Consider the following 26,203-nt stretch of genomic DNA (forward strand, 5'->3'; position numbering starts at 1 on the left):
ATTTGTGCGATCCATAAATAGTTTGCATCAGGTCTGGTTGTCTTTGTTCTAGAGCAATACCTGAGAGCTATTCATGAGCTATTCCTAGTGTGAGAGTTGTCTTTTTTAATTTACAATTGAATATCACTTACCCAGGGGTCTCATATCGTACTAGCCCATATTTTTTATTCGGGTCTCTGCTCAAGTATGTCTCAATTAAGGTGCCGAACTTCGAGAAGGCAGATCTTAGGCCTTCGTCGTTCAGTCCTTTAGGTATGTTCGTTATGTAGAGCCGACAGTGGTCTAAGGAACTGCTGTGGACAATAAAAGATAGTGTTAGTATTTAAACAAATATATGTAACTACAAGCAGTAATAGCTGAGTGGTAGTTGGTACTATGCAAGTGGTTGCAGGTTCGACAGGTTCAACAATGACTCATCATCATTGTCATCATTGGACAACTCACACTCGTGCTCATCACACAAATATTTGTCCCGGGTGGGATTCGAACCCACCACACGCGGCGCTACGGTTGTTGCGGCGAGGTGACTGCGTTGAAACCCTTCCCGTGTAAAACCCGATTCCTCGGGAACTCCGGGATAAAAGTAGCCTATGTGTAATTCTGGATCTTCACAAATTCGCATTTATAATATTAGTAGGATAAGTATACTTACTTGCTCTCCTCACGAGTGTCGTAGAGTGAATCATTGTAGTCTTCACGCATGTCCCACTCGCTGGTCTGCGAGTAACCGCGACCACGGTTCATCATTATACTGTACAAACAAAATAACATTAATTAAGAAATATTTTAGACTTGAAATCATTTGCATAGATGGAGCTAGGAGAAATGTAAAACTACTGATCAACATCATGGTTGCATGAATAATTGAAATTGATTATTGAAGTTTATAATCCTTGCCAGATTAAATTCCTGAAATTAATTCTGAATCCTGAAAATCTGTCTGTATCAGCAGAAAGATTTAATTGATTGAAAATAGTCCTAAATATTCTTTATAATGGACAAGGTTACAACCTATATGGCTTCTAAAATGTTTGCCTATATTAAAATTTGATCACTCTCTTCAACTATCATCATTCAAAATTATATCAAAATCAGTTAAGCGGTATAGCTGTAAAAGTGTAACACAAAAAGATTTTTGCATGAATAATATTTGTAATTATTATAACCCAGCAACAGTAATCTTTCTTAAAAAACAACTTTTCTTTTGCAAATCTTTTGTTTTATAAAAATTAACCAAATAGTGAGAAACTGGACCTTTTCAATGCTATCCTTTGATTAATATATTACGTGCTATATTTTTTTAAATAAGTGAAAAATATTAGAACAAATAAAATTACTAAATGTCATAGATTATGAACTAAGGAGATAAGTGTTCAAAAGTACTTGAAAACTGTACAAAACTACAGTTTTTAGCCTCAAAAACATATTAAACAAATAGTTAGAAATCTAATAAAACGTGTACCTGATTGAAATGTAACCTCGCCGGAGATGAAATGACGAATGAGCACTTATGACCTATACAATTAAAATTTAGTGCGCGCGCAAAATTATACGGCGATATATCGAACTACGTCAAGTCCAGACAACAAAGAAACCTCTAAATATGAAGTAAAATATATATATAACCGTCTCCAAGGAATTTACAACCAGTATTTTCGACAATAACGTCAATATGAAAATTTAAACATTGCAGCTTTTTGAAAAAACGAACGTGTTTTTTTCATAAGACTTCTATATTTTACGAAAGATATTACGTAAAACGACATGCTTTATACGTCACTAAGGTGTTTATCTACTAATATACATGGATAAATAGTAAGGTAAAGGAATACTTACACATAAAAATCAAAATTTGTATTCACCGGTTGAAAAACAAAGAACAGTTCTAAGTTGTGCAGACAGAAAAGTCAACCGACAAGACTGTCTGGCAGCTGGCACATGCGCACTGCGCAGACTAAAAAAAAAGTCACCGATCAATAATTCATTCATCCAGTTCTTCGAGAGCTTTGTCTGTGGTCTGAAATCTAGCCTTTTTTGTAAGTTTTAGGTAGGTAAGTATTTACTTCACAGGAATGTAGTCTAGAAATAAAATTAATATAGTAAAGAGAAACGTCCTACTTGTAAAGTCTATCAGGTCAATAAATAATACGCATAAGCTTTCTATACGGTAGTACCTAGTAGAAGTTTCTAGATTCTCAAATCTCAATTTGTCTTGAATACTTATTTGTTTCAAGTATCATGAGGAGGAAACATATTCTTATAGTCTTAAATTCTAATAATACACAAATATTCTATACTAATCCTCAAAAAAATACAATTTATGTTTTAAAAAAATATTGGTGCATTTGAAAGAAAATCAAGCGCGATCAAGTTCAAATTCAATCAATGTCTCCACATCGTATCGTAGCAATAGTTTGGGTTATCAATGTAATAAAACACGCCATTTTCTCAAATCTGTAGATATTCTTATAAGCTTTTAGTATGATTTTCGTTTTATTTTAGTAATATATCATGTTAAGCGATTTCTAATCACGTGATAACAACTCTACTAGTGTCCCAACACTAAAGGCACGATTTGACATTGACAGCTCTCGAAATTCTAACCTACCGAAACCAATAAAATAACGTAAAAGATATTGATAAAAATAAATAATTGAAACAAACTTTTTAAATATGAAGAATGGACGATAATGCGAAGAACACGTCCTCATACCAATTGGACCAGGAAATATTGGATGGTACGTAGTTTATATTATTTTTTACTGTAATACTAGTATGGATAAATCAACAGGTAGATGTCTAATGTGTTATGACAATATGACGCAGAAATATTTCAACTTGTATACATAATATATAACGTAAATAGTTGTAAAAGTATTATGTATTTAATTAGGCTGAACATATTTGTCCTTAACCAACACTACTTATGACGAAAGAAAAAAAAAATTGGCACAATATCTTGGAATTAGTGCCTCGAAAAAAAAAAGTATTTAAAAAGTTCAAAGATTATTGTTGAGTCAATTAACTATTAAATTAATTAAATATTTTCATATACTTATTCAGAATTATACTTGTATTACTCCAATAGGTAGTAAGAACAATAATAAGAATTTAACTTTGTGTCACAAATCACAACATACATGTAACAAGCATGAATCATAGCATATAAAAGGAGTTGTTATGACACCATTAAGTAGTACAATACAGATGTTTATTTTTTCTAACATTTTTCGAACTTTTATTATAATAATAACAATTAAAACATAAATGTATTTAAAACTTTTATTTTATTTTACCAGTATGTTGAAAGTAAACTAAATTACATTGACTTTATATTTTTTGATTATATATTTAAAAAAAACTTATTATTGATTTTAGAGAAGAGGCCTTTGCTCAGCAGTGGAACACATAAAGGGCTAATAAAAAAAAAAGATTTTGTAAAAGACTTCTTGTTGTTACTTAAAAAATGCATCATAATCAAGACAATTTTTTTATACTTTTTATTTAATATAAAACAATGCCTGAAAATGAAGTCCTATAATCATATTGAAATAAAAATGCAATAGGTTATTAAAATGACAAAAGTCCAACTTAAGTCAAATTTCTGACTTAAGAGTAATAAATATGACTAATTCGATTTGAAAGTAGGTATTGAATGTTATCATAGTATGAAGAACATTGCCAATAGGCTGAATTGTTTGATAAATAATGTTTTAGTAGGTATTATAGATGTGTCATAATAATACTACAGAATTGAAATAGCAATTGCTTGATTGATGACTGTTTACAAATTTAATGTAGCGTCTCCACTATTGTCTTTCATATATTAAGGTTATATTTTAATAAATAAATTTATTTTGAATATGCAATGTAACTTTTCTGGGTTAGCTAGTATTAAATATTTAATAATAAATATACTAGCTGACCTGTCGAAGTTTGTACTGACTAACAGTTGATTATTAAAGTTTTTGTTTTACTTTTTTTTTATTTTATTTCACTCTGTATAAATCATCCTTGTACTTCAATGAATATTATAGAAAAAGAACTACACAGTAAAATTGGTTCAGCCGTTCTTGAGTTTAGTGCTCAACAACACTTTTGGCAATGATTTTTTATATATAAGAGATGTATAAATTATATATATGTAGTACTAGCTGACCCGCGCAATTTCGCTTGCGCCATATAAGAGAGAATGGGTCATAATTTTCCCCGTTTTTGTGACATTTTTATTGCTACTCTGCTCCTGTTGGTTGTAGCATGATGTTATATAGCCTATAGCCTTCATCAATAAATGGGCTATCTAACAGTAAAGGACTTTTTCAATTCTCACCAGTAGTTCCTGAGATTAGCGCGTTCAAACAAACAAACTCTTAAGCTTTATAATATTAGTCTAGATATAGATTTATAGAAAAACCTATTAGTTTCAAACTAAAAATATTTCCTTACTATTTCAGCCAGAGGCATCAACATGACAGTAGAAGAGGTGGCTGGTCTATCAACTTGTAAATACTCGGAGAGAGTGCAGGGTCTGAAACTCAGTGATGAAGACCTCGCCTTCCTTAAAGGTCTCCGCAGAAGGATCAAGAATAGGGTGAGAATGTTTTCGCATATAAAGAATACAGGAGGAGCTCGTGGCTTAATAGCGACAGCCGCGCGGTTAGACCTCTGAGGTTAAGCTACGCTTGCCGAGATTGTCCTTTGGATGGGTGACCATACCATTCCGAGTTCCTCTATATCTCGGTGAGCACGTCAAACTGTCGGGAGTTGTCATACTGGTCGAGTCGGTTATCTGTCCCACCGGGCTATGAGAGTGATGTAATAGAGAGTGTACCTGTGTATTGTGAACACACTTGGACACTATTAACAAAGTCCTGCACCGTTAGCCGGTTTATCGGCTAAAAGAATTATTTTTGCGATCTCAAATAAAATATAAACACACGGTCATTTGATTCCAAACTAAGCAGAGCTTGTACTATGGTAACCAAATAACTGATAAACATACTTATATACTTCTTAATATATACTTATACTAGCGGACCCGACAGGCGTGGTCCTGTCTACACGTCTTTAATTCTTAAAAATTAATTAAAGAAACATTGTCCAGCGGACATAATTGTGAATCTAAACCATTCTCAGATCCCCTTGAACACACACAAAAAAATTGATCAGAATCGGTCCAGTTGTTTAAGAGAAGTTCAGTGACATACACACTTACAGAAGAATTATATATATAAAGATATAGTTAAATCAGCTAATAATCTTAATGAAATCGAACAGTTCGTCTACAATGTTCCGATTGTATATAAACCAGTAGTGTTTGTGGTTTGTAACACGATATGTGTTGCGGTCGTATCGCGTTTCCTTAGGAATGTGCCTTTTACTCGATAGTACTTCTCTCTGTAGAGAATTAAGTTTCTAGGTAGTTCTAATTCAAATGTAACTCATTACTGTCTCACTGCTGGGTACGAGTTTCTTACCGGATAGAAGGAACTTTAAATTTAAACTAGCTGACCCGCGCAACTTCGCTTGCGTCACATAAGAGAATCATAATTTTCCCCGTTTATGTAACATTTTTTACTGGTACTCTGCTCCTATTGGTCGTAGATGATATATAGCCTATAGCCTTCCTCAATAAATGGGCTATCTAACACTGAAAGAATTTTTCAAATCGGACCAGTAGTTCCCGAGATTAGCGCGTTCAAACAAACAAACAAACAAACAAACAAACAAACAAACAAACAATCAAACAAACAAACTCTTCAGCTTTATCATATATTAGTATAGATATCCTGTATTTCATAAACTCATATAAAGTTTCAAAAGTTACTAAACACTGTGTAACTAATCAGTCTGCAATAATTACAATTTCAATTTATTTTACGAAAAAAGCTACATAGTCTGAGCATTTTAGATGAATGCATTTTTTCGTTAACCCAGTCAACTACCCAATTCCTCCTAAATAAAATTTATTTTATTTCCCCAGCTCGCTTCACAGAACAGTCGCCGTCGCAGCGTGGAGCACCTCCGTCGCTTGGCTCGAGAGCTGCGCGCGGTGCGAGCGTGCCGCGATGACGCGCTAGCAGAGCGCAGGGCTCTCGTGACGCAGAGAGACACGGTGAGGGACCGCTGTGTGAGGCTGCGGAGGTATATTGTGCAGGTATGTATAACACCCTCTAAGTAATTTAACTAAGTAATTTACCCTCCCTCTAATATGTAGTGCAGTGATAGCCGAGTGGTATAACTTGACACCTCCCACGCAAGTGGTCGCAGGTTCGAACCCGAGGCAACACACCAATGACTTTTCCAAGTTATGTGTGTATTAGAAATAATTATCACATGCTCCAACGGATAAGGAAAACATCGTGAGGAAACCTTGCATGCCTAAAATTTGTTTAATACATTTATTGAGGGCGTGCAAAGTCCCCAACCCGCACTTGGCCAGCGTGGTGGACTCAAGGCCTCAACCCTCCCTCATTACGGGAGGAGAGCCTTGCCCAGCAGTGGGACAGTAATGGGTTAAATTTATTATTATATTTATTTACCCTCCCCCTCACTAAGCACTTCACACCCTCTAAAATAGCTAAAAATTCTCAAGCAAGCCTCCTTTATGAATAAATGCGTTTATTAAAAATTATTTTTCTTCTAATTTTCAGATACTTCAAGATCGCTCAGACTCCACAGAGATACCGTCCATTGATGTAGCAACCACGCAATTAGAATCTCAATCTATTCCCAAAATGATCACTGTGACCGAAACGAAAACACCTTTGCTAGCCGAATGCTTTGAAACAAAACGACGCCATTTAGACAGCGACAGCTCTGGGAACAGCGAAGACAGTGGGAAAAACGACAATGGAAACAATGTTTACAATGGGAAATTTACCGATTCCCACAATGGGAAAATTGTTGACATTGGGAAAAATTCCCATAGTGGGAAAATTTTTGAAAACGATAAGTACCACAGCGAAAATGACTACAGTAATAGCGAGAAAGATTATTGTGTTAATAAGTGTTTTTACGATGAAAATTTGGAGAAAAACATTTTCGATAGCGAACAGTCGAAAAATATATTCGAATGCCGTATCGATAAGCTTGTACAGCAAAGCGTGAACCATATATTTAAAAACGATGAGAAAAAAAAGGTTTTTGCTAAAACAGTTTTTATTAAAAATGACAAACTCAGTTCGGAGATACAGTCTGTTGTGTTGTGCGGGAAAGAGATGCAAATATTGGAGAACGATGATGGAGTGTTAAATCTGTCTTTGAAAGAGGGTAGGAGAAAAAGTCATGGAAGAAAACAGCTGGCGCCGAGAAGAATCGCTTATGTCTATGATAGTAATGGTACGTATCTAAATCTTATCGTATGGTAAGTTAGGGCGTCTCTTTATAAAATTGCTATATTTTTCAAAAATATAGTACTTAAAAATAAAACTAAAGGACTATGGGCAAAAATGTATGGGCTCCGTCCCCACCTACCAACAAACATGGAACTGATACCAACGTGTTCATAAAGTGCCCCCTATTTAATTAAAATCCTTTGTTTTTGATAAATCAGTGGGAATATATATTAAAAAAAAAAACAATTTGTAATTATTATTTAACGTATATTTTTATTTTACATTTGTAAGTTATTTTAACATTATTGTTATATTACAGTACTAACTCATATGTATAATAATGCCCTCCTAGCCGATATACGGCTACGGTGGTCAGTTTCACTGAAACTGGCCATCTGTGCCGGACTTTGTTTATAGTGTCCAAGTGTGTGCACAATACACAGGTACACTCTCTATTCCATCACTCTCATAGTTTGGTGGGACGGATAACCGACACGACCAGTGAGAGGTCAGGCGCAGGACCGACGGCTTTACGTGCTCTCAGAGGCACGGAGGTCTTCGACCTCAACTTCCTAACTCCGGGCAATCTCTAGGAAATTCTTAACAGAAAATCTCAGAAAAGACTGTTTGGCCCGACCCAGGATTCGAACCCGAGACCTCTCGCACCGCAGTCGCATATACTACCGACCGCGCCACAGAGGCACTCATATGTATATACTTATATCATTTCCATTATATGGTTAATACATGTTATTGATTTCATATTTCAATAATTATTTTTACTCGTCAATTATAATGCTGTCTAACAGATGCGCTGGCAGATTAAAATCTGATCAGATCTAAAATCGTGGGTTGGAGAGCGGGGGGAGGGGGTTATTTTGTACCCAGCTATCTTTATGTGCATGCGGCGTCCGCCGCTGTGCACTAATTAATAAATAAATGAGCATGTATTTTGGAATTAGTCGTCAATAATACGTTAACGAGATATTTGTTTAAACGTAAGATACTATGAGAACCCCATGCATTTGGGCAATGTCGCCATAGTATAAAAATATCGTCTTGCCAAGATATATCAATTGAGCTACATTTCATTTTTGTTGATGGGTGGGGACGATTCCGCCCATAGTCCTTTAATAAAAATATGTCATGAACTATAAATTTTATTTGTCTTAGTAATAAACGTCGTTTAAGTTATAATTAGTTATGTAGTGTTTTGCGACTTTCAATCAATTTTGAAACTGTCCTATGAGTCTTCTTCTTATCGTATGGTTAGTGGTCAACCTAGTGTCAAAGTTGTTCAAGCCCGAAGAGTTTTTGACATGGCTTAACGACTGTTATCTTATTGACAACACCCGAGACCGACTTTTACGTGCCCTCCGAAGCACGGAGACGCCCAATTGAAATACTACTATGTTGTCATACAGATCGTCGGTTACGAACACCTGACCTTTTTACAACACATCACCGATATGATCTGTGTATGTCTTTCTAGGACGTCCCCTCCCGGCGTTTCAATTTACGTACGCATAGTATATTTTTTCGTCATATTAATATATTATTTTCCAATTTTCAGAAGGTGTCCTCGACCTGAAAATCAAGAAAGAATCACAGTGACTATAATCTTAAGCTTATATATAGTTATATACATACCAAAAATATAGATTTTATATTATGGGAACATTATATACTAGTAACGCCATCTATTGAGGACAACGTGAAATAAATATATGAAAAGTAATTTTACGAAATATTACAAATGCGAGAGTTTGTATCTATCTATACTAATATTATAAAGCTGAAGAGTTTGTTTGTTTGAAAGCGCTAATCTCAGGAACTACTGGTGCGAATTGAAAAATGTTTTAGTATTGGATAGCCTATTTATCGAGGAAGGCTATAGGCTATATAACATCACGCTACGACCAATAGAAGCAGAGTACTAGTAAAAAATGTTACAAAAATTGGGAAAATATGATCCATTCTCTCTTATGTGACGCAAGCGAAGTTGCGCGGGTCAGCTTGTTTATTATAACAGCAATAATAAAATTAAATTTGTTTGTAACTGTCGGGACAAAATTTGTATGGGATCGATGGGATCGAAATTCCCACGAGAATAGAATTAACGGGATAAAATTGTACTATATGTGAAGGAAGTCGGGCCAGTCTGCTAGTTTCATATGAATTCGTTCAGTAGTTCTTATGTGAAAGAGACAAACATACTTACAAACTTTCGCATTTATAATATTAGTAGAATTATATCAAATATTTTCTTTACAAAGTCCTATTTGTCATGAACTAGAACGAATATTATGTTTTTAAATTTATACATATTTACAATTATTATAAGGGTGAAAATATTTTGAAAATAATGTATTAAAGTGTCATAATAGCCGAGTGGTATAAGTTGGCACCTCCCACGCAAGTGGTTGCAGGTTCGAACAAGGCAACACACCAATGACTTTTCCAAGTTATGTGTGTATTAGAAATAATTATCACTTGTTCCAACGGTGAAGGAAAACATCGTGATGCAACCTTGCATGCCTGAGAGTTGTTTAGAACAGTTCTTGAAAGTATGCAAAGTCCACTTAGCCAGCGTGGTGGACTCAAGGCCTAACACCTCCCTCATTACGGGAGGAGACCATTGCCCAGCAGTGGGACAGTTTAAATTTATATAATTGCTTAGATTACTCGGCTAGCTTTATAGCTTTTCTTCCAACTATGTTGGAGTCGGCTTCCAGTCTCACCGGATGCAGCTGAATACCAGTATTGTACATGCAGCGACTGTCTATCTGACCTCCACAACACAGTTACCTGGCTTATAACACGATACTAAGTAAGACTGGTTGTCAGACTTTCAAGCTTCTGACTACTGTTATACATTATTTTTTATTATTAATTATTACTAAAACATCACAAAAGAATCGTTTTGAAAATAACGTGCCATTGTACATATTGGTCTTTAAAAGCGGTCCCAATATACTATCTACAGATAGGAGTTGTTAATCTATTGTTACTAAATTGGAATGTTTATTTAGTTGGCCCATTATAACTTAGAAATGGCTGAATCAATTTGCATAAAATTTTCAACAGAAGAAATTGTACGATTGTTGTTTGTTTTGGATAATCTCCGAAACGGCTAGACCGATTTTGATGAGACTTTTACGTTTAGATAGTTGTTGTTATAAAGACTAAGGTTTACTGTCGTGTGCTTATCGGCAGATAGGATATTGGGACCGATCGTTTATCGATTGTAATATACGTACGTCCAAAACATTGTTATGGATTAAAAGAAATCGAATATTTTTTCTATTTATAAATATATAATATGTTATTTATAATAACGACCAAAATTGTTAAAATATGTATGTTAAATATTGAAAAATATGTAAATGTAAAATTTTACATTAATTTTTACACCCTGTATAGTATTCGAATATTGGAACAGCCTGTATAGCATATAAAAAACACACTATACTAAAATTGTTAAAAAAACAGATTTTTATAAAAAAAATTACAGGGAAATTTTTGGCGTGAAAAAATTACTGTCTTATATTAAACGTAGTATAACCTCTGATTAGTTATACAGTGTTTTGTCTTTATATCATCAGTCTAGCCTTTCTTCCAACTATGTTGGAGTCGGCTTCCAGTCTCATACACAGCTGAATACTAGTATTGTACATGCAGCGACTGTCTATCAGACCTCCACAACACAGTAACTTGGGTTATAACACGATACTAAGACTGGTTGTCAGACTTTCAAGCTTCTGACTACTGTTAACGACTGTCTAATATCTTTAAAAATTACTCATAATTTGCCACGTGCCTTCCGAAACGCGGAGGAACTCCGAATGTATAAATATGGTCACCCATCCACTGACCAACCTCGGCAAGCGTAGCTTACCTTGAGAGATCGATCCTTTCAGCTAACTGTAACATTTGATTAGTTATATAGCATTTATTGAGGCGCCCATAGCCAGTTGCGCTCACCGGTCGGTAAACGATCTGTGAGTTAAGCAAACTTTGGCGCCGTCATTCTATAGATGGGTGACCGTATAGTGGTATTTCAACTGGTCGTCTCCGAGCTTCGGAGGGCACAAAAGGGCAAAAAGTCGATCCCGGTTGTTGTTAATTAAGATAAGAGTCGTTAAGCCATGTCAAAGGCCTTCCGACTTGAACAACTTTGACACTAGGTTGACCACTAACCATACGATAAGGAGACTCATTATACAGTTTCAAAATTGTTTGTAAGTGGCAAAACACTAAACTAACTAATTATAACTTATACAACGTTTATTACTAAGACAAATAAAATTTGTAGTTCATGACATATTTTTATTAAATTAGTTTTATTTACAAAGTACTATATTTTTGAAAAATATAGCAATTTTATAAAGAGACGTCCTAGGAAGACATACACAGATCATATCGGTGATGTGTTGTAAAAAGGTCAGGTGCTACTCGTAACCGACGGTCCTGTATGACAACATGTATGTATGTGAATGAAGTAAGGGAAGTTTGTAAGGATCGTACCAAGTGGCGTTCTTTGGTCTCTGCCTACCCCTATTTTGTATCTTAGTTGACAACTATTTCGTATTAGGTCGGGGAAAAAGTCTTTTCGCATTATAGTATGTATGAACTTGTAATAAAATCTTTTCTCTACAGAAAAAAGCTCGATATTTGGGTACCTCACGAGCTCACTGAAAGAAACCTAATGAACCGTGTACTCATTTGTGATTCTTGAAGCCAAAGAGATGTTATTACAAGTTCATACATACTATAATGCGAAAAGACTTTTTCCCCGACCTAATATATTGTCTGTTCATAATAACACGCCTGTGTAGACTGTGCCCAAAAGTGTAGACAGAGGTGTATAAAATACAGCCACGTTTCGCCATTAACAATGTTAGTCCTAATATGGTAGTTGACTAGGTTAATGAAAAATTATTAAACTCGTACTCGTAAAAGGTTCATCTAAAATGCTCAGACTATGTAGCTTTTCGTAAATAATGTTGAAATTGTAATTATTACAGACTGAAACATTTTATTAGACACTCATTTGATACCAACGAAAATATGACATAGTGACGTCACTACGTCGTATTTCTATACTAAAATGTGTTTTTGACATTTCATAAAGAGTAGCTGACTTGAGTGGTAGTCATATTATTGTTATATTTTTCTTAAATATAGTACTTCTATTTTGTATAGTTTAAAACGAAATTAGTTATAAGATAGAATAAAATATATGATTAGAGAAATATGTGATGTTGAGTTTGAAGTAAAATAATTATAGTTACCCAAAAACGTGTTTTATTTCATTCAATCATACCCTCAGTCATTCATCAATTCTTTAATTTTTTCATTACTTCATTCATTCATACATTCATTCAGTCGTTCGGCCATTGAATGAATGAACGAATTGGTGAATTTTATTGAATCATTCACTCAGTCATTCATCAAATCGTTCAGTCATTTATCTATTCGTTCATTCATTCACTTAGTCATTCATCAATTCATTCGTTCATTCAGTCATTTATCAATTCGTTCACTCATTCACTTAGTCATTCATCAATTCGTTCTTTCATTCAGTCATTCATTAATTTGTTCTGTCATTCAGTCATTCATCAATTCGTTCATTTATTCACTTATTCACCAATTCGTAATTCTTTCACCCAGTTATTAATCAATTCTTTCATTAATTCAGTCATTCATCGGCTTGAACAACTTTGACACTAGGTTGACCACTAACCATACGATAGATACGGGATAGTGGGGACAGACCTTAAATCAGTCTCACGCCCTTTAATCGATCGTTAATATTCAGTGTATCTAGGACATGCGTGGTTGCAACTGCGCCGCTGCGTCACACTGAAACGCATCCCGGAGCTCGCCGCCGCCAGTACTGAGTGAAGCGCGCCCGCACACACTAGTATCTTTATAACTGACGCCGCGTCACAATACACTATGTACTTACATTTGTATTTGAAACAGCCGTTATTTCGTCTCGCTGTTAAGTTATAGACAAGTGTGATAAAGGTGCAGAATGTTCGTGAGTAAGTCACCCGGGTGAGTGTTTATATGTTATTTACCGGATGTGAGATTTCGGATTCGGATATTTCGGATACGGGTGTGTCGGTTTCGGATACGGTTAAACGGATGTAAAATATTTTCGAATAACTTGTTTCCAACTTTACGTGAAACTTCGAATTCGGATGCAGCCATGTTTTTAAAAGACTTTCGGTTTCGGGTACGTTTACGGGTTTTGAAATAAATTCGGGCAATCCTGTAGTTATAGTATACAGAATACATTATCAACCAAAAGACGAATAGGTGATTTAGAATCTCCGAAATTGGTCCAAATTTTTCCATACATATTTTCGGATATACGATACTTTCGGATACAGAGTTCCATAACATTTTATTTCATTCATACTCGTGTGTATCTGTCCTTGTTGAAGTACATCTTTATAATCTACCTAATTGCCACCACCCCTCGTAAGATAAAATCGATATAATCCTCCATTATGATACAAAATAATTTGTAAGAATCTATATAATGTTCTCGATCACAAAATGGCGTCTGTCTGGGACGGGAAGCGCAGGTGCGAAATTAATATGTATTGATTGTGATGTTTAAACTAGACATATACGGATTGGGATACGAATACGGGTATTTTAATAACATTATTTCGGTTTCGGATACGGATACAGGTACACATTATGTAACATTATTTCGGACAAAGCCGATATATCATTGTCCCAGCTTAGAATACGACTACAAATATATCATTTCGTATTCTCCGATATTTCAGTTATAGATCTCCATAATATATTTCGGTTATAGGTTTTAACCGATGGTGAATAGTTAAAATTATTGTGCAGTTGAAATTTAACTACTGGTATCATATTTAGTTTATTTTAAAATGCAGAATGTTCTCGATCACATCAAAATGGCGGATGTCTGGGACGGGAAGCGCAGGTGCGAAATTAATATGTATTGATTTATGAACTGTGATTGAATGATGTCGTGTCGTTCACGTCTCGCTCACGTCACGCTCACGCCGCGTGTTCTTTGTCTGCTGTGTGCGATTTTACAATTTGTTTGTTAGTTATTTTTTAATTGCTGTGCTTGCTACAATTACTATTATTCCATACTAGCTTTAACCCGCGACTTCGTCCGCCATCTGAATTTTCCCATGGGAATGCGTCATTTTCCCGAGGTAAAAAGTAACCTATGTGCTTTCTCGGGTATCAAAATATCTCCATACCAAATTTCATGCAAATTGGTTCTGTAGTTTAGGCGGGATTGAGTAACAGACACACAGACAGAGTTACTTTCACATTTATAATATAAGCATGGATTATATCTTATTAATTTTAATAGGGATGATGAGTTTCTTTAGTCCGTCTAACTGTACTTCGTGTCCGTTGTTTGTATGTTTTTAAAAGTCCCCGCGACACAAAAGCAATTCCTAGTGCATTGTCTTTAAGAATATAGAAACAAAGGATAGTTTTTAACCTAAATTAAAGAATAATACCTTTTACCACGGGAAATAATTTCACACGGAAACAGTCGTGGGCAGAAGCTCCTTGGAAGCGAAAGTCCTTTCATAAATGTTTACTTCAATAATACCTTTCTAAGAAATTACTTTTCCTACGAAAATGTAGCCTTAATATTTAGAGGAGACTTCTATAAATAAACTTTAAGGATATCGAGGCTTTATTTATTAGTTCAGTTGCTTTACGTATCGTGAACGTAACGGTCGCGTCGCGTACTCGTCGCGTGGCTTTTAAAGACGTCGTGTTTTTATTGTGGTGGTACTTAAGGCCAGTTTCTTACCCCGGTTTCTGAGTACATTTAACGGTAGTTTATCTATTCAATAGCGTTTCTTCTATATGAGTTTTGACATTATTGAATAGATAAACTACCGCTAAATGTACCTTAGAAACCATGGGTTAGTCATATAGTGTCAGATAACCTATCTGCAACAGATAGCCGCATGGTAAAAGTGGTAGACAGTTCAAACCCGAGGCAAAACACTAATGACTTTTCCAAGTTATGTGTGTATTAGACATAATTATCACTTGTTATAACGGTGAAGGAAAACCTCGTGATGCAACCCTACATGCATAAAAGTTGCTTATTAAATTTTTCGAGGGCATGCAAAGTTCCCAAACTCCTGGCCTAACCCCTCCCTTTTTCGGAAGTAGAGCCTTGCCCAACAGTAGGACAGTTATCTATACTAATATTTTAAAGCTGAAGAGTTTGTTTGTTTGTTTGAACGTGATAGTCTCAGAAACTTCTGGTGCGAATTGAAGAATTGTTTTACTGTTGGATAGCCTATTTATTGAGGAAGGCTATAGGCTATATATCATCACGCTACGACTAATAGGAGCAGAGTACCAGTAAAAAATGTTACAAAAACGGGGAAAAATATGACCCATTCTCTCTTATGTGACGCAAGCGAAGTTGCGCGGGTCAGCTAGTGGTAAAAAAATAGAGTGTCTCATATTTATTCATAAACATTTGGATTTTTTAAGTAACTAACGGATACTGTTAACGAAAAATGCAATTTACAATTTATTTGTTTGTCTTATTTATATATAAACAAATAACTCTACAAAAAGCAATATTTACTGTACAAACAAAGCCTCCTACACCCAGGAACACGCCTAAAAATAAAACACACCCGGTCTAGACGCCAGACGAGAGGGTGTGACGCGCAATCGCAATACAAACTTATATTATTGATTTATGACATGAGATAATAACCATCCAGTCTCCCAGCCGCTCTCGTTTCGAGCGCGCGTGTAATTTCGTAATAGGGTAGTGGACTAATCCCCGGTTTCTAAGGTACATTTAACGGTAGTTTATCTATTCAATAGCGTCGAAACTCATATAAAAAAAAACGTAATTTAATAGATAAACTACCGTTACCGTTGGAATCAAATGACCGTGTGTGAGTTGTCCAACAATATTTGTTTAATTTTTCGTTATCTTACCCCCGGTTTCTGAGGTACATTTAACGGTAGTTTATCTATTCAATAGCGTCAAAACTCATACAAAAAAACGCTATTTCGATTCAGAAGCAATACTCGTGCTCGTCATTCGTTTTTTTTATACTAAAATGTGTTTTTGACATTTCATAATAAGTAGATTAATTGTCAACTACCCAATTAAATAACACCTGCATAGATCTTTTATCTTGAAATCTTGCTTTAGTGTGTAAATCTTGCTTCTTCTTCTTATCGTATGGTTAGTGGTCAACCTAGTGTCAAAGTTGTTCAACCTCGAAGACCTATGGCTTAACGACTGTTATTTTAATTAACAACAACCGGAACCGGCTTTTTACGTGTTCTCCGAAGCACGGAGACACCCAGTTCAAATACCACTATGCGATTACCCATCTATGGAATGACCGCGCCGTTGCTTAACCCACAGATCGTTTACCGACCGGTAAGCGCAACTACTAGCTTGCTATTTTATAGGTAAGCTTTCTCTAATTTAGTGAAATAATAAATATAGTTTTAATATACCATTTTGATCGCTTTATGAGGATCCATAAGTTAATCTTTTTTTCCAACTATGTTGGCGTCGGCTTCCAGTCTCACCGGATGCAGCTGAATACCAGTGTTTTACATGCAGCGACTGTCTATCAGACCTACACAACACAGTTACCTGACTTATAACACGATACTAAGTAAGACTGGTTGTCAGACTTTCAAGCTTCTGACTACTGTTAACAACTGTCAAAGATTTTTGAAAATGACAGCCGGTACCCACAAATTAACTTGCAAACTCGTAATGTTTCACATGCTCACCCATCCATAGAACAACCTCGGCAAATGTAGCTTTACTTCAGAGTTCCATCTGCGTGGCTTTTGTTACTTAGCCATGATGTATAAGGTTGTTAGTTTAATACTATACTAATATTATAAAGCTGAAGAGTTTGTTTGTATGTTTGAACGCGCTAATCTCAGGAACTAGGGGTCCAATTAGAAAATTTCTTTCAGTGTTAAATAGCCCATTTATTGAGGAAGGCTATAGGCTATATATCATCACGCTACGACTAGTTGGAGCAAAGTACCAGTAAAAAATGTTACAAAAACGGGGAAAATGATGATCCATTCTCTCTTATGTGACGCAAGCGAAGTTGCGCGGGTCAGCTAGTAATAAATACAAATAATGTTCCGAGATGTGCTAAAAATAGATTTATATAGAATCTCAAAGGTTGACTAGACAACAAAGGTGTATGTAGCGCGCCTGCGCCGTTCAGTCTGACTATTGATTTAAAACATTTGAAACAACGCCCAAGCGTCGTAGACGTGCCGTCCACGTTTCGTTCACGTCGCGTTCTTTCTTTTTTTTTTAAGTTTTGTAACCCATTACTGTCCCACTGCAGGGGACTCCTCCCAAACGAGGGGAAGGGGTTAGGCCTTGAGTCCACCACGCTGACAAAGAGCGAGTTGGGGACTTTGCATGTCCTCTATAAATGTATTAAACAAATTTTTAGGCGTGCAATGTTTCATCACGATGTTTTCCTTCACCGTTAGAGCAAGTGATAATTATTTCTAACTAGAGACTGCCCGCGACACCGTCCGCGTGGAAACCCTTCCCGTGTAAATCCCGATCCCTCGGGAACTACGGGATAAAAAGTAACGTATGTGTTATTCTGGGTTTTCAGCTACATACCACTGCTTCTCATATATACCACATTTCATCATAATCAACTCTTTGTCGTCTACAAAGGTGTAGGTAGCGCGCAGGCGCCGTTCAGTCTGATTATTGATTTGAAACATTTGATACAACGCCCAAGCGTCGTAGACGTGACGTCCACGTTTCGTTCGCGTCGCGTTCTCTTACCTTATAAATACATAGTTAGTGTTATATTAATATTAAGTGTTTAGATGTGAATAAACAAATAAAATAATTATATATCTATAACTCAAAGGTAAACATCGTGATAAAACCTAGGATGCGTGATAAAATCTACCTGCATGCCAAATACTAGCTCGATCCGTCCAGTGGTTTGTGCTGTGCGTTGATAGATCACTATATCAGTCAGTCACCTTTGAATTATATACATATATGTAAATTTTACATATAAATGATTAGATACATAATTTTATTCTTTCACAGGTTCCTCATCGAAGAACTCGCAATCAGCGACATTGTTAGTGTTAACGAATAAGGCCGCGAGCGACTATCGCACGATTACGGCGACTTTGTCTGCATGCCCGTGCACCACGCTTACGGGGATCTCTTCCATTTACTCCGTGAAACCTACGCGACAGACTGCAAAAAGGATGCACAAGCTATCAGGTACGGAATTTAAAAAAAATCAACCTAGCCTTTCTTCTTACTATGTTGTAGTCGGCTTCTAGTCTCACCGGATGCACCTCTCGCCACTTACTCTACTGTCACATCGCAGCAGCGTGTTCGTCACAGCGACGACAGAGTGTCTAGGGTCGATGAGTGTTCAGGCTGTGTGTGTGTCAGTTCATATAACCTGAGCACTCATGAGCTCTCGCCACTTACTCTACTGTCACATCGCAGCAGCGTGTTCGTCACAGCGACGACAGAGTGTCTAGGGTCGATGAGTGTTCAGGCTGTGTGTGTGTCAGTTCATATAACCTGAGCACTCATGAGCTCTCGCCACTTACTCTACTGTCACATCGCAGCAGCGTGTTCGTCACAGCGACGACAGAGTGTCTAGGGTCGATGAGTGTTCAGGCTGTGTGTGTGTCAGTTCATATAACCTGAGCACTCATGAGCTCTCGCCACTTACTCTACTGTCACATCGCAGCAGCGTGTTCGTCACAGCGACGACAGAGTGTCTAGGGTCGATGAGTGCTCAGGCTGTGTGTGTGTCAGTTCATATAACCTGAGCACTCATGAGCTCTCGCCACTTACTCTACTGTCACATCGCAGCAGCGTGTTCGTCACAGCGACGACAGAGTGTCTAGGGTCGATGAGTGTTCAGGCTGTGTGTGTGTCAGTTCATATAACCTGAGCACTCATGAGCTCTCGCCACTTACTCTACTGTCACATCGCAGCAGCGTGTTCGTCACAGCGCGTCTCAGGCTGTGTGAGTTACAAAATGTTTGTAAACAATTGTAATTAAAATTATTACAGACTGAAACATTATATTAGACACTCAATTGATATCAACTAGGCATTATTATGAATCTGTGTTTGGTCACAGTATCTCCGGACGAGTGGTACCGCGCCGTGGTGCTGCAAGCGACGCCCGGCAAGCCGGTGCTGCAGCTGTGCTTCGTGGACTACGGCAACATCGAGGAAGTACCCGTCAACTTGGTACGCAAGATGCTGCCCGAATTTGTACACGAAGTGCCTTTTGTCACCGCGTGTTTTAAGATTCAAGGTAGGTACAATTTTTTGGCCGCATTCATAGTCAGCCTAGCCTTTATGTTTGAGTCGGCTTCCAGTTTTACTGGATGCATCTGGATACCAGTATTTTACATGCAGCGACTGTCTATCTGACCTCCACAACACAGTTACCTGGGTTATAACACGATACCCCTCGGTAAGACTGGTTGACAGACTTTCAAGTTTCTGACTATCGGTAACAAAAGTCACAGATCTTCTAAAATTACACCCAGGACCCATAACGTGCCTTCCGAAACACAGAATAACCTCAGTAAGCGTAACTTAACCTTAGAAATCGCTCCGAGCGAATGTTAACTAAGTCACGGGGTAAAAAGATGTAAGCTAGATATTATATTTCTATTTTTTGTTTCAGATTTCATCAAGTCATAGACGGCGACCAGTTAGCCCGCGCGATGTCGTTCATCCAGTACAACGAGGAGGGCGTGGGCCGACTGTCGGTGCGTGTGCTGGAGAGGACCGACCCCTTCGTGTACAAGGCGGAGGCGCCCGACCTCCTCGCCGCCGTGCTGGCTTAGGTCAGTTGTGTTAGGGCTTGATTGTATTTATTGTATTTGTAGTTGTATTCATGGGTAATTTGAGGTAACTTTTTGAGGTTTGGGTAAATTTTGAGGCTCGGTTCTGTTTTAAAGATGAGAAAGAATCATTTTCAGGCCTACTGACTTTTGAAATTTGGTAACATTTAGATAACTGATTCTATTTTGAGGCCTAGTAACATTTTGAGATTTAATAATATCTTGAATCATAGCAGTAGCTGAGCTTCAAAATGATATTTTAAAACAGAGTAACGTGTTGCGGCCTTGTTTGTTTTTGAGGCCTGGTAACATTTTGAGGCACAAACGCATTATGAGTCTTAGTACAATTTTTGTGTCCAAAAAATCTGAACATTCTTAACTCGGGTATTTTTTAACCAACTAAAATACAAACACGAGCCTATATAAGCCCTCTTTTTCATGAATACAGTTACAATAGAACTAAAGCCCTTTAACTGCTTTATGTGTAAATTTCATTGATTACGTACAAGATATTTGTATCAAAAAAATGTTGTATAAAAAAAGCTCAAAGATATCTTCTAGAACATTTCTAAGAATTGTGAATTTATCATTTTTGCGTTAAACGCATTGATACTTTTGGACACATATATTTGTACTGTTTAGAACATTTTGACGTTAAATTTAAGGATTTATTTTCATTTGGGAGCACTTTAGTTAAGGTTTTTTCCATCATCAGATAGTTTCTATAAGCATATAAACTAACGCCAAATTTACACATATTTATTTTTGAGATACAAATATTTTAATATTTCAAAATACTTCAATATATTCTTTATTTCGTAAACTTTTTACAAAGTATTTGAAACAGTCAGTATATTGTATTTTTTGTTTTTTGTCTTCTTTTTTGTTAATAGCAAATGAATACATAAATTCAAGCCCTATTTCCTTTGCAAATAGTCACATATTACTTGCTACGAGTCTTCAACGTTTTTAACTTTTAACCAACTTAAAAAATGTGTATCTGACCTCCACAACACAGTTACCTGGGTTATAACACGACACTAAGTAAGTCTGGTTGCCAGACTTTCAAGCTTCTGACTACTGTTAAAGACTGTCAAAAATCTTCGGCAATGACAGCTGGGACTTACAATTTAACGTGCCTTCCGAAACACGGAGGAACCCGATATGTATAACATGGTCACGCATCCACAGAACAACCTCGGCAAGCGTAGCTTAACGTGGCTTGTCTGACTTTCCTTCAAAATAATTTTACTAAAACATATTTGTTTATAAAGAAGAACAGAGAAATTTTTTTTTCATATAGAGCCATAGAACGCAGTGTTCTTGGAATAAAATTAATAGATAAAATCCGAAACTCGGACATACGTTCACGGACTGGCATTACTGATGTGGGCACAAAAACAGCAAAGCTTAAATGGGAGTTGGCGGGTCACGTCAGCCGCATGCACCCAGATAGATGGGCACGGATCAGCACGCAATGGGTGCCTACAGAGGGACGTCGCCGTCGGGGCAGACCCAAGAAGCGCTGGCGTGACGATCTAGATGCCTTTAATATTAATTGGACACGAATAGCAGGAGATAGAGGGGACTGGAAGAAAATGGGGGAGGCCTTTGCCCAGCAGTGGGACAGTACAGGCTAACAAAAAAAAAAAAAAAAAAGTATTTGTTTATGTCAATAATCATTTCAGTAATTTTTGTTTCAATCTTTTGGTTTAAGCTATCTTTAATTTAAAGTTTGACCTTTAAATTCCTTGGGTAAAATGAGTTTTGAGTCGATTTTTCTATCATTAGATAACTTGGGAATATTATCATTTTATACATAAAATTTCCGAAGCACTGATATGCGAGTGGTTAAGCATTCGTGTACCACGCAAGTGAGCGAGTGTTCAAACCCAAGGCAACACACCAATGACTTACTAGTTATGTGTGTATTAGAAATGATTATCACTGCTGTAACGGTGAGGGAAAACACCGTAGGTCTGCTGTGGACATAATCGGGCTGGCATTAAGCTTATAACCGGCTGGTAATATTCGAGAATTACAAGCCACTCGACTGGCGCATATAATCACTTGGTTTGGCAACTACCAACTTATGCCGCTCGGCTTTTATCACAAGCCGAATGATGCCGAGCAAGTAATGCCTGCCCGATTAGGTACGTAGCTAGCCAGATCAAACCTTGCATGCTTGAGAGTTGCAGAAACAGTTCTAGAAAGTATGCAAAGTCCCCAACCCGCAGTAGGCTAGCGTGGTGGACTTAAAGCCTAGCCCCTCTTACAATGAAAGAGGTGACCCTTGCCCAGAGGGATAGTATTGGGCAACATTTGGTATAATATAAAACTAAAACAATCAACCAGTACTTTTCAAAAGTGATGATATAGTACGCGTCATCTGAATATATGCGTGTGAATACAGCAACAAGCCGCAGAGTAGACTATGCCGAGTGACTAATAGGAGAACGACTGACCGAGACAACAAGAGCGTTCTTTCAGTCTGTGGAGAGAGGCGCCCATAGCCAGTTGCGCTCACCGGTCGGTAAACGATCTGTGGGTTAAGCAAACCTTGGCGCGGTCATTCCATAGATGGGTGACCGCATAGTGGTATTTGAACAGGGCGTCTCCGAGTTTCGGAGGGCACGTATAAAGTCGGTCCCGGTTGTTGTCAATTAAGATAACAGTCGTTAAGCCACGTCAAAAGCCTTTGGGCGGCTTAAACAACTTTGACACTAGGTTGACCACTAACCATACGATAAGAAGAAGATTCTGTGGAGGAACGAGGTGATCATGTTCCACCGACACAAAGGGAGGATCCTCCGACCAGGCGAGCTGATCATGCCTGGTGGGCCTAGGCTGCCCGACTGTTGTAGTCGGGAACTTGTATATAGTCAGTTGCAGTGCAAACTTCGATAGCGCGATTCAGGACTTGTGACGTCAGTCACACTGCGCGTGGTGGTTGGTTGTGCGCTGATCCCAGTAGATGTCGCTGTATGTAGCGAGCCGCAACAATTCCGTTCGCGCTACTTGTGTGCGTCTATTGGATTTGACTACCATCTTTTGCGCAGCGATTCGTTGCTATATTCATACACATAGAGTTAAGTGTCGCGTACTATCATTCCTCAAATAAAGTTAACTAATGGTAGATACATAGGCTCTTAATATCTCTACTTTGGATTTACTTAAAGCAGTTAAAAACTTACATCTAATTTAGAGTTGGTTATAACATCTTATCTGTTTTTCTCAAAGATTTATGCAGGGAAGTATAATTGTTCGTTGTGTACGAAGGGGACGGTGGACTGCTAAATAGATCGCCAATTAAAATCAGTAAATGAGTAGATTTCTCTGTCATTAGATAACTTGGGAATATTATCGCTTTTGACATACAATATAAGCACTGATATGCGAGTGGTTTAGCATTCGTGTACCACGCAAGTGAGCGAGTGTTCAAACCCAAGGCAACACACCAATGACTTACTAGTTATGTGTGTATTAGAAATGATTATCACTGCTGTAACGGTGAGGGAAAACATCGTAGGTCTGCTGTGGACATAATCGGACCGGCATTATGCTTATAACCGGCTGGTAATATTTTAAATATGTGGACGAATGTTCGGGAATAACAAACCGCTCGACCGGCGCATATAATCACTTGGTTTGGCAACTACCAACTTATGCCGCTCGGCTTTTATCACAAGCCGAATGATGCCGAGCAAGTAATGCCTGCCCGATTAGGTACGTAGCTAGCCAGATCAAACCTTGCATGCTTGAGAGTTGTTGAAACAGTTCTTGAAAGTATGCAAAGTCCCCAACCCGCAGTAGGCTAGCGTGGTGGACTTAAAGCCTAGCCCCTCTTATAATGAAAGAGGTGACCCTTGCCCAGAGGGACAATAATGGGCAACTTTTAGGATGATAATGACAAATATGGTCTTTAAATAAGTCAAAAAGATTTAATGTTATTTCTGCAATAAAGTTATCTAACGATGGACAAATCTTTTCATAATAACTCCTTTATCAGTATAATTTGTTTGTTTGACAACAAATACACGACCAGTAAGAATTCAGGCGGTCTCCTAGCTCCGAATTTTAATCTCAGACATTTAACTGACAAAGTAAAGATATCATGAATGCATTTCCATTACTGCAGGCCCTTCGCCTAGGGATCCCGGCTGTAGTCTACTAACATAACAGTCGTTAAACCATGTCAAATACCTCTCGCGCGACTTCAACAACTTTGACACTAGGTTGACCACTAACCATACGACAAACAAACAACATAAGGGACTATGACACGGTACTTACGTTCAGATACTCCGCGTACAACTTCGAGCAGGGGCGGGTTTTAAATCGCCCCTTAACCCTTAGCTTCAAGGAGGCGTGCACAAACCCACAGCTCGCTCCTACCAGTCGGTCTTGCCTCCTATTACCGGCAAGAGCGTTCCGCCTCGGCCACCCACAGGTCATCTCTGACTTGCCTTAACTGGCCGGTCAGAGTGAAAACTGTAAAATCCAGCGCTACGTGTTTGAAAGTAAATAAGACTAACAACTGTAGCCACATAGAGCTCACTCGTGTACTAACTCGCGACACTTCTCTTATTCGGCAGCGTCTCTATACTTGCGTTAGTATCTAAATGGGTTAAGTTTTCTACAGTTTTAAGTTTGACCTATGAATTTTACCCTTGAGTAAAAGAAATTTACGGGTCGATTTTTCTATCATTAGATAATTTGGGAATACTATCGCTTTTGACATACAATATAAGCACTGATATGCGAGTGGTTAAACATGCATGTACCACGCAAGTGAGCGAGTGTTCAAACCCAAGGCAACACACCAATGACTTACTAGTTATGTGTGTATTAGAAATGATTATCACTGCTGTAACGGTGAGGGAAAACATCGTAGGTCTGCTGTGGACATAATCGGACCGGCATTAAGCTTATAACCGGCTGGTAATATTTTAAATATGTGAACGAATGTTCGGGAATAACAAACCGCTCGACCGGCGCATATAATCACTTGTTTTGGCAACTATCAACTTATGCCGCTCGGCTTTTATCACAAGCCGAATGATGCCGAGCAAGCAATGCCTGCCTGATTAGGTACGTAGCTAGCCAGATCAAACCTTGCATGCCTGAGAGTTGTTGAAACAGTTCTTGAAAGTATGCAAAGTCCCCAACCCGCAGTAGGCTAGCGTGGTGGACTTAAAGCCTAACTCCTCTTACAATGAAAGAGGTGACCCTTAGCCCAGAGGGACAATAATGGGCAACTTTTAGGATGATAACGAGAAATGTGGTCTTTAAATAAGTCAAAAAGATTTAATGTTATTCCCGAAATAAAGTTAACTAATGGTAGACAAATCAACTCTTAACATTTTATACTTAAGTTTTGTTTGCACTCAATTATTCTTTGTTATAATAACAAGTACCATTTTTGTTGTTCAAGACTTTTTTTATCCGCTTACCAATTAACATCTTTTGCGCTGACTTAGTCTTTGTAAGACTTAGTCTTAAGCGGGGAGGAGGGAGGGTTTTTAGTTCGTTTTATTCTTTTATAAAACAGTATAAACTTAACTCATTGTGGGAAAACGTGTCGTAATTTGGTATGTACGTCAGGCTGGCCCGGCCCCTTGGAATTTAATAATGAGATTGTTATCAATCCAATGTACCCGGGTATACTAATATATGTAACACCTTCATTTTCAATGTAACTCTTTTTAAAAGAAATTACGTGCACTTCTTAGTGGCCGGGCCAGCCTGACGTTTTCAGCCCGGCCACCTTGTTTCCCACTAATCTACAAAAAATACTGGCAATATTGTGCTACAGATGAAATGTACCCTATAATTTATGCATATGTAACACAAAATCGAATCCTAAAATGCAATAGCATACGAAATATTAGCGGTTGCAGGTGGCCGGGCTGAAATTATTTCGTTAATATAAAACAGTAAAACTG

At 37.5% G+C, this 26,203-nt stretch overlaps 3 protein-coding genes across 7 annotated transcripts in view; 2 read left to right on the forward strand and 1 right to left on the reverse strand.

Moving 5' to 3' along the window:
- The window catches only part of vret (vreteno), a 57,603-nt gene extending 55,657 nt beyond the window's left edge, over positions 1 to 1,946 (reverse strand). For 4 of the 5 annotated variants that reach the window (XM_076133614.1, XM_076133613.1, XM_076133612.1 and 1 more), the window contains exons 1-3: positions 1,837 to 1,946; positions 653 to 751; positions 132 to 293 (exon numbers count right to left, since the gene is read on the reverse strand). In XM_076133614.1, coding sequence (XP_075989729.1) covers positions 132 to 293; positions 653 to 747 — 257 coding nt within the window. In that variant the 5' untranslated portion in view covers positions 748 to 751; positions 1,837 to 1,946. Of the gene's footprint in view, positions 1 to 131; positions 294 to 652; positions 752 to 1,462; positions 1,547 to 1,836 lie in introns of those variants that run through there. The other variant, XM_076133611.1, reaches the window with a different exon arrangement.
- Positions 1,947 to 2,587: 641 nt separating this feature from the next.
- LOC142985518 (uncharacterized) lies at positions 2,588 to 12,629 on the forward strand. Its single transcript, XM_076133734.1, has 5 exons — positions 2,588 to 2,738; positions 4,455 to 4,591; positions 5,984 to 6,157; positions 6,654 to 7,341; positions 8,911 to 12,629. Exons 1-5 carry the CDS (start codon positions 2,681 to 2,683, stop codon positions 8,949 to 8,951), a joined length of 1,098 nt encoding a protein of 365 aa, XP_075989849.1. The 5' UTR covers positions 2,588 to 2,680; the 3' UTR covers positions 8,952 to 12,629.
- A 561-nt stretch (positions 12,630 to 13,190) lies between these two features.
- LOC142985614 (uncharacterized) lies at positions 13,191 to 25,722 on the forward strand. Its single transcript, XM_076133895.1, has 5 exons — positions 13,191 to 13,400; positions 14,264 to 14,313; positions 18,475 to 18,657; positions 19,541 to 19,720; positions 20,099 to 25,722. Exons 1-5 carry the CDS (start codon positions 13,378 to 13,380, stop codon positions 20,113 to 20,115), a joined length of 453 nt encoding a protein of 150 aa, XP_075990010.1. The 5' UTR covers positions 13,191 to 13,377; the 3' UTR covers positions 20,116 to 25,722.
- The last annotated feature ends 481 nt before the right edge of the window (positions 25,723 to 26,203 follow it).

The sequence above is a fragment of the Anticarsia gemmatalis genome, chromosome 30 (genome assembly GCF_050436995.1).
Source record: "Anticarsia gemmatalis isolate Benzon Research Colony breed Stoneville strain chromosome 30, ilAntGemm2 primary, whole genome shotgun sequence".
In the NCBI taxonomy this organism is placed as follows: Eukaryota; Metazoa; Arthropoda; class Insecta; order Lepidoptera; family Erebidae; genus Anticarsia; species Anticarsia gemmatalis.

Coding starts and splice junctions, on each gene's coding strand:
- LOC142985614 (XM_076133895.1), top strand. CDS start 13,378: ATGTTCGTGAGTAAGTCACCCGG. Junction 14,314..18,474: donor GTCTGGGACGGGAAGCGCAG/GTGCGAAATTAA, acceptor ATTCTTTCACAG/GTTCCTCATCGAAGAACTCG. Junction 18,658..19,540: donor AAGGATGCACAAGCTATCAG/GTACGGAATTTA, acceptor GTTTGGTCACAG/TATCTCCGGACGAGTGGTAC.
- LOC142985518 (XM_076133734.1), top strand. CDS start 2,681: ATGGACGATAATGCGAAGAACACGTCCTCATACCAATTGGACCAGGAA. Junction 2,739..4,454: donor GGACCAGGAAATATTGGATG/GTACGTAGTTTA, acceptor TTACTATTTCAG/CCAGAGGCATCAACATGACA. Junction 7,342..8,910: donor TTATGTCTATGATAGTAATG/GTACGTATCTAA, acceptor TCCAATTTTCAG/AAGGTGTCCTCGACCTGAAA.